At 55.1% G+C, this 8,753-nt stretch overlaps 1 protein-coding gene across 1 annotated transcript; it reads left to right on the forward strand.

The window, feature by feature from the left end:
* Window positions 1–2,556: 2,556 nt before the first annotated feature.
* On the forward strand, window positions 2,557–8,475 carry TRNP1 (TMF1 regulated nuclear protein 1). Its single transcript, XM_087820816.1, has 2 exons — window positions 2,557–3,408; window positions 7,764–8,475. The coding sequence occupies exon 1, from the start codon at window positions 2,557–2,559 to the stop codon at window positions 3,241–3,243; it is 687 nt and encodes a 228-aa protein (XP_087676942.1). The 3' UTR covers window positions 3,244–3,408; window positions 7,764–8,475.
* Window positions 8,476–8,753: the final 278 nt, after the last annotated feature.

Consider the following 8,753-nt stretch of genomic DNA (forward strand, 5'->3'; position numbering starts at 1 on the left):
TTGTTGCTGTAAACTCTAGCAGCCAGCCCAGCAGAGAAGATAATGACCAAATTTGTCAAATGAATGAATGAATGAATGAATGAATGAATGAATGAATGAATGAATGAAAAAGGGGACTTCCCTATTCTCAACAGCTCTAGATATCCTACTTAACTGCAAGGGGGTCTAATGATAAGCAAAAACAGTCTAGGGTGAGAGACTATTAAATAACTACATAATAAACGAATACATACATGTATCTGTAACTTGTGGGAAATGCCATAGAGGATAGGAAGAGGGGGCATGTCAGAGAATAACAGGGAGGTAGGCTGTGACTTTGTGTTGGGTCAGAACTGTGTCTGAATTCTTGCTTCACCAGTTATCTGCTGTGTGACCTTGAGCAAGTCTCTTTACTTCTCTGGGCTTTGGTTTCTCATTAGGAAGAAAAGGCTGCTGATGCTCCTTTTTTACGTACTTTGTGAGGAGGTCGAGAACATTCATCCATTCAGTAAAAATAGGTTGAGTATCTCCTCCTACTTAGAGAAAGGGCTTTCCCATGGTCACCCAGATGGGCCCTGTGTGGGATTTGAACTCAGATCTGGCTGGTTCTCTGGATCTGCCTGATGGTGGGGCTAAGTCCTAGTCTTGTTCCCCTTGTCCATCTCCCAGAAGTTGGGAGCAGTGATCTGCCTGCTTCAGGCAAAACACCTATCAGTCTCTCCACAGTGGTGGTGATGATGATGATGATGATGTGTGTGTGGGAGGGGGTCATCTGCACAGAGAAAGACACAGAAGTTTGATGACACAAAAGAGACCATTCAAAGGGATGACAGACACCATTAAACAGGATATTCCTTCTTTCTGGGGGGAACTTGGTAACTCCTGGGCCTCCATCATCCCCATTGAGCCCCTCTGACTCCCTGAGGCCCTATCTTTTTCACTGAACTTCCCTTCTCCCTCTGTGAGCCTCCTCTGGAACCAATGCACCCACTAAACTCTTCCCTCCTCCCTAAGCCCATCACAGTCACTGACCCCCTCCCCTTGCCCTCCACTGAGCCTCCACCACTCCCGGTTATTGAATACCCTCCCCCTCATTCCCTCCTCCTGAGTCTACCTCCCTTCGTCTTCACTGAGCCTGGCCCAATGGATCTTTCCCTCCTCTCTGAGCCCCTTCTGAACTGCCTCTCAGGAGCCCAGCTGTCTCGCCCACGAATCCCAATCACTCAATCTAAGGCACCTGAAAGCACTTAGAGAACATGGGGGTGCTGCTCCATTGTTGTCCTCTGCATGCAGCCAGTGCAGCTCCCCCATCTGCCTCCTCTTCAGGCTGGTGCAGTAATCACACTGGCCACACTTTTGGCAGATCCCCTGAGACCAGGGTTAGCTGCAGTTCCCAGTCCATTTGAACTGGTTTCTGGCCCTCCAGCCTCTGCCCTGCCCTGCCCATCACTGGAACCTCCCATCTCTGATGGCACCTTTAAAGGGATGGAAATTGAGGCAGTGCCCTGGTGTCTGTCTGTGCCAGTGTTTGGAGGGGGTATGGCAGGGGCATTTCTGTTGTGCGGAACATGGGCAGGGCTCCATTTTATCATTTTGCCAGGATGAGAGGGACCCAGCTAAGGTTCTCCCCAATGACAGTGAGGAAACCCAGGTATCTGAGCCCCCAGAGGGCGTAAATGGCTGAGCAGCTCCCAGCCAGTGGTCCAGATTCAGCAACTAACCTGTACTGTGACCTTGGGGAAGGCACCGCTGCACCTTCTGGGTCTGTTTCCCCTCTGTGTAAAGGCGTGGGGACATCTACTGGGAGGAGCAAACAAGAGCAGGGGCATGGAAAAAATTTTGCACACGGTGGGGTCTGGGGCTCCCCTGGGGGTCCATCAAGGTTTGCGAAAGCCAGGCCGGACTCGTGTGCTGTAGCTTGTTCTGCACACGAATGGTCTGCCTGGTGGGGAACAAACCTGATCAGATTCCCACCAGGACGCCAGTTGCCCCTCTGTGTTAATCTCTCCACCGCCCCAGGGAGATTGGAGGAGGGGGTCCTGGTGGCCTTGTGGCCCAGGAGACCAGGCAGAACCGACTGGACCAAGGGGTGCGGTATGGGAAGGAGCACTGCTCGAAGAGTTAAGCTTCCTGAGTTCTAGTCCAGACTCACTGTCACATGGGCAAAACCCTCCCCCAGGTGCAGATTGGAGTCCATGATTTCTAAGCACCGGCTACCAGACCTTATGACTCGGGGCCGAACCGGAGAAGATGCAGTCTCCTTTCCACCCGAAATGTGGGGGGAGGAGGGTGGCGACCGGACGCCCTAGCAAGGCCGGGCTGGACCGGGGACCTGAAGGGCGTGGGCAACGCCGTGACGGGCGGGGCTGAGGAGGCGGGTGCGGGGCACGGCCGCCTTGATTGGCGGTACCGTTTCTCGCGTCCGCGCCGCCTTCCATAAGAGGTACCGGCGGCTGGCTAGGCGGCGGCGCGGGGCTGCGGCCACGTCTCCTGCTTCTTCAGCGTCCATCGTCCCCTGCGCGGGGGAAGCCGGCCAAACCCGAGGGCCGAGCGCTGCAGACTGCCGGGGGGCGGGGGATGCCGGGGTGCCGCATCAGCGCCTGCGGCCCGGGGGCCCAGGAAGGGGTGGCGGAACCGGGGTCCCCGCCGCCGCCCCCGCCCCAGGAGCCTCTGTCATCCCCTCAGCCCCCGCCCCCAACTCCGACCTTGACCCCGACTCAGGCCTCGTCGCCGCCAGAGGCGACCCCGGCGTCGGTGGGCTCGGCGGAGGGGCAGGAGCTGCAGCGCTGGCGCCAGGGCACTAACGGGGGTGCGGGGGACACCGGGCCTGCAGGGGGCGCGGGCGGCGGTCCGGGCGCGGCGGGGTCGGGGGGGCGCGCGCTGGAGCTGGCTGAAGCGCGGCGGCGCCTGCTGGAGGTGGAGGGCCGCCGGCGCCTAGTGTCGGAGCTGGAGAGCCGCGTGCTGCAGCTGCACCGCGTCTTCCTGGCGGCCGAGCTGCGCCTGGCGCACCGGGCCGAGAGCTTGAGCCGCCTGGGCGGCGGCGTGGCGCAGTCGGAGCTCTACCTGGCTGCGCACGGGTCGCGGCTCAAGAAGGGCTCGCGCCGCGGCCGCCGCGGCCGCCCGCCCGCGCTGCTCGCCTCCGCGCTGGGCTTGGGCAGCTGCGTGCCCTGGGGCACCGGACGCCTGCGGAGGGGCCACGGCCGCGAGCCCGACTCGCCCTTCCGCCGAAGCCCGCCGCGGGGCCCCGCCTCCCCCCAGCGCTGACCCCAGCGCCGGGACCCCTGGCCACCCCCGACGGACCGTTGCCGAGGTGCCGATGAAGGATTGCGAACGCCGGCCGGATGGACAGCGTCTCCAGCCGGATGGATGGACTGACCGACCATAGGAAGAGACAGTCGGGCGGCCGGGGGACCAGTAAAGGAGGCTAAGGTGCGGTCTTAGCGGCTGGTGCATCCAAGGGGCGCGGAGCGGTGGTGCAGGGACCCAGATCTCCCTTCCTTGGGGCTTCTGGCGTCCGCTGGGTCCCTAATAAAGCTGAGTGTTGCCGCCTCTCCCAGACCTGGGAAGTGAGGCGGTAGCACCAAGTCCCTATTACAGAGTTGGACAAATTGAGGGTGCTCAGACTGCGGGAGGGTTTGCCAGCAAACTTTTACCAGTTGGAGCCTGCTGCACTGACGCAGCACTCCCTCCCCCTCCCTGCACCTGCATCTGCGTTGACTTTCCCAAGTCCCTTGGGGCTCTAAGAAGAGTCTTGCCCTTGAGGCTGCTGTTTTCTGGCACCACCTAGCTCCATACCTCTGGGGAGGCGGAATAATGAGGTCCCAGGATGGGGTGGGGGCTGGTATAGCCATGTGCCCCTGAGTTCTCTCCTAAGCCCCTGTTTCCCCTTTGGGGAGATGGCATCCCAGAGAGATTGAGGATTTTCCCCCATAATATTTAACCCTTCCACTTCTAGGAGAGATTTTTTTTCTCATGGCCTCATGCAGCTTTGCTCAGAGTACAGCCTTAGATAACCAGTGTTTGGTAACGGCCTAAAGCCTCACCTGTTCTTCTAGGGACACCCCCCCCCCCCAGCTCTAAAATGGCTCTGCCAGGGATGGAGCCAGGTGACATCTTTCAGCAGGCCCCAAGGGGGCAGGTATGTCATTGACTTCTAGAAAGGGGGGCCTTAAAGGGCCAGACCTGAAATAAGACCTGCTTCTCTTCCTGTCCACATGCCCTGCCCCTGCCCCACTCAGCTGTGAATGGCCTCACTGCTGCTTTGCTGCTCACCAGCTGAGCTGACTGTAGCCTTCACTTCCAGAAAGGGCTGTAGTGAGGTTAACCCAGGGCAGATGTCTGTCTTCTTCCCACATAAGTCATGGAAGAATGTTTTATTCTCTAAAGTCACGTAGAAACAGGCAGTGCTTTTGCCTGGTGGAGCCAGGAGCTAATTTAAATTCCTCATTTTGCAGAGTGGCAAGGTCACATGCCAGAAAAGGGACAGAACTAGATCCCAAGCCTTCTCCTAGTGTCTCTTCCCTGCCCAGGGGCAGGGGCTAGAGAGAGCTGGTTTCCAGCTTGTCTGCCGTGTGACCTGGGACAACTCTGTCCCCTCTTTGGGCTGCTTTCCTCAGTTTCTCTCTGAACATAGCTGTCCCTCCTCATGTCCGGGCTTGGGAATGGGGAGAAGGCGGTGGGATGAGAATGTCAGAGTCTAGGGAATCTGATTTAGCCCTGGAGTCCTGAGGGTCAGGTGTACTGCTCTGAAAGGCAGAGCCCTAGGGGCCCTCCCCTGACCCTCCCCCATCAGCCCTTCTTTTCTTCAGGTACCAAACTTTTGGTCTGGTTTCTCAGCTAACAGACAGGATTTCCTGAACCCATTCTTATCTGGGGAAGGGAAGTCCAAGAGGGTGTCTCAGAGACAGAGGAGGGCTTGGGGACCAGGAGAGCAGTGGGTGGCCCTGGCATCCTCTGGCCTCCCCAGGGAGAACCTTCTGAAGCTACTTGGGTCATTGGGGTCTAGAGGTTCAGAAAGGACAAGGACTTTCTGGGCCTGACACAGTGAGGGGCTTTGGCCACCTCTCGGGGCTGCAGCCAGAACTGTTTGTTTTCTGGGTTGCATGGAAGAGGGCACTTGGTCCAGAGAAGCTTTTAGCTAATGGTGTAAAGTGCTCTGTGCCATCACAGTTTTGCCTTTCTCTGGGATTTAATGATAATCAGCTTTGTCCTGACTCAGAGGTGGGGGAGGGGTTGGGGAATTAGAGATGATTCTTGCTGGAGAAAGTGGTATACATGTGTAGGAAATGGAGATTGGTCCTGGTGTCTCATCAAGGACCTTGGCCAGTGCATACAGCACTCAGTGGCTTGAACCGCAGCTCTTGGTTCAGTGCTGTGCCCACTACCCCTCAGCTCAGGGCCTCCTCTGGGAAGCTCCATTTTCTCAATCAACAAACATTGATATCTACTCAGTCCAGGGGCTCAAGAAGCAGCTCTGAACCAGAGGGTCTCTGCTTTTAAGGTCCTTTGCCTCCCAGCCCTCCTCTAGACAGCCTTCCCTGACAGTCACCATCCCACTGGGGGCTGGGCAATTTGTGTTGTTTGGAGGGCTATTTTTAGGCCTTCACAAATAACTATAGCCTGTGGTCAGGAAACTGACCCCTTCCCCCATGACTTCCTGAACACTTTCTTGATGGCCCCCAGTTCTGGGGACTGGACCTGTACTTTGAGGACACTGGTGGCCGCCAGTGAATCTGGGATCTTAGCAAAGGGAAATGAGGGAACAGGAGCCTTTCTTCAGGTTAATGCCTGGGTCTGGGGAACCAGTTCAGGGCTCTAGTCTGGAACCTTTCCATCCCCTGGATAAGCCCCTTTTCTTTCTTGGCTAGTCTTAGCCAAGTGAGGGCATTTCTCAAGTCTGTGGGTGGTACCACCAGAGGGCAGTGTGGGGCTGCTTCCCTTGGCACCTGGGTGTAGCCTGGAGCAGCTCCGCTGTCATTGTCCCTGCCCCCAACCAGTCTAATCCTGGCAGTGATGGGGCATCCTAGGCCTTGAGCTTTAAGGGTTTGGCAGAAGAGCAGTTAGGGGAGGCCAGTTAGAGGAGAGGCTCAAAGGAAGACTTCTGGTTGGGCCAGTCCCTGTGCCTGGCTAGAAGGCCCATCAGGAAAGACTCCTGGAAAGAGGCTTCCCCTTTTGGTGATCACCATTGGAGTAAAAACCGGGAGTCACTTGGCTTCTCACAGATTTGTTACACTGATAAATGATTAGAACACCCTCTCCCACTACCACCTGGGGACCAAGGTAGCTTCGTAGAGATTAGGCTGAAGCAACAGACCTTGGCTCAGGTGCTCCAAGCCTGCAAATGGGCAGTTTGTAGGAGGCTCCTTTTCCCTGACAGCCAGCTCTGGAGAGAAACCCAGGGGCCCAGGCTTCTCAGAGCTGAAGGAGAGGCTCTTTAGAGCCAGCAGGGGAGGAGGTGTTTGGGAAAGCTGGGAGATCCCCAGCCTATTTCTTCCCCCATTAGTCCTGACCAGCTGCACCCTGGCCAGGAGTCATGGGGGAAGGGAATCCTTGATTCTGGAATAATATACTAACCACCTCCTCTATGCCAAGCACTGTGCAAGGCACTTTACACCCATTATCTGTTTCAGTCCAGCTGTTCTGCAACATAGGGGTTGTAGAGGTTATTATTCCCATTTCCACAGATGACTTGCCCAAAGACATAGAACCTGTAAGTGGGAGATCCCTTAAACATTTGGCTATGTGACTTTTCATTTATCAGGTAAATGTGGGGGAATTTCTGAAGTCTCACCTTTATATCTGGTTTCAGTGATCCCTGGTCCTTGGTTCTGGGAGTGATGTGATAAGATGCTGGAGGGGTAGCAGAAGGTGCCCCTCCCTAAGGTCTGGGCACACCCCCAGAGGCTGGTTCTCCAGCCTGGTTGTCTGGGCTCAGGGGGAAAGGGGGGTGAGTTAGGCTGAGTCAGCACACCTGGCTTTAGGCAAGGGCAGGCCAACTATGCTGAGGGCCCTCGCTTGCCTTGGAGGGCTCCTTCCGCTCTGCACGCCTGGGCTTGGATGTTTGGTGCTAAGGAGAGCAAAGAGCCTGGGATGGCAGGGGAAGAGGAGGATGGGATCTATGGTGGGGCAAAAAGTATCCCAGGCTTGGAACAAGACAGACCTGGGATTCCATCCTGGCCTGGAACTTCTCAGCTGGGAGACCTTGGGTAAATAACTTACCTTCTCGTTGAACCAGTGTATTTTCTGTGTGTGTGTGTTTTGGGCAGCTAGGGAGGACATAGCTTCTGAGTATTAAATGAGGGGTCACACTCAGTGCTTAGCACATAGTGGAGATCTGTACACATGGAATGGAGCAGATCTGCCCAGTCTAGGAGAGGCTGCCAGGACATAGGCCCCAGGCAGTGTGGGCCTTTGCTTCTCCAGAGCATCACCATATCAGGAATCCCTGAAACAGTCCTCTCTCTCCCTGCATCACAAGCCCTGGGGAACTCCATAAGGGGAGAGGTGGAGGAAGGGGCAGGCGTTTCATCCCAGGAACATTCCATTCCAGCTGCTCAGACCAGTGGGGATCCTAGCCAAATACAAAGGCCCAAGGGAACCTCTGCTTACTCCAGGAACTCCCACCCCTTCCAGGGCGGGAGTCAGTGGAGCCCAGTTCTATAATATTGCCCTGGCCCTTCTCTCCATAATGGCCTCTGTTAAGGCAGGAGATGTTGAGGTGTTTGGGTGGGGCTGGGTGGCTGCGGGAAAGAGGTAATTGAAGATCTTGAAATTGTTCTCTCCAGATCTTCCCAGCAACTCTATGGATCTGAACTCCTGGATCCTGTTCCTTCTCTGAGCACCTCCTTCAGGAAGACTTCTTCAGTCAGCCCTACACAACTCTGAGCCCTCCACCTCACAGGAGCACCTTGTTTACAGAGGCAAGGGACAGGATTCTGGGGAAGTCACCTATACTATGAATTTCTTTATGTATGCCACATTTGACTTTGGCTTACACTGTATGATTGGTAGTGTTGCCACAGGTCCCTGAGCCGCAATCAGATTATTTAAGAGTGCAGCAAACATTTTCAATGTGGAAGTGGAAAGGATTTCTTTAAAAAACAGTCATCATTCTTAAACAAGTCACAACGCAGCTTGGTAGCTGCCATTGCTTCTCAGTCTGACAACTTGGAAATCTGTTTGAGGGAAACCGGTTTGAGAAATCTGTCTTCCTCATTCACTGTTCTTGCCCTGTCCCTGTGGGAGCATGCCTGTGGCCCCTCAGAAAGGTGATCAGCTTTGGCTCCTGGGGGGACATACCTCTTTTTCCAAAAGAGGTAGTGGCCACATAATTCTAAGCAAAGTTTTAAATGAGAAAAGGAACCACATTTATTCAAATATCCTGATAATAGAGGGAACGAGCCACATTTACTCACACACAACCCAGAACTTGTAGAATTCCGTCCCCTGATTCATACATTTAGGAAGAATAAATTTCAGTGTTGTGAGACAATTGCATGCGGTTTTGTGGTTTACTGTACAAGTACCTTTGCCTTTTTTCCTTTGTCTGTCACCACTCTTTAAGTTGGCAGTTCCTTGAGCAGCTCCTGTTTAGTTTGATTTGGCAATCTTGGGACTGTTGACTGATTTGCAGACTGATTTCTTTCTTGACCTTGACCCTCTCCAGGAAGTCTTCCCTGAGTAAGGCTGTGATGAGGAAGCTAAGGGGTGGGTATGCACATGTGAGACTGTGTGACCCTGAGGGAGGTCATGCATGTTTATGATAATGTGGCAGC

This window comes from Miniopterus natalensis, chromosome 9, assembly GCF_054644295.1.
Source record: "Miniopterus natalensis isolate mMinNat1 chromosome 9, mMinNat1.hap1, whole genome shotgun sequence".
NCBI lineage: Eukaryota > Metazoa > Chordata > Mammalia > Chiroptera > Miniopteridae > Miniopterus > Miniopterus natalensis.

Excerpts from the sequence above, each read along its gene's own strand:
- TRNP1 (XM_087820816.1), top strand. The coding sequence starts at position 2,557 with ATGCCGGGGTGCCGCATCAGCGCCTGCGGCCCGGGGGCCCAGGAAGGG.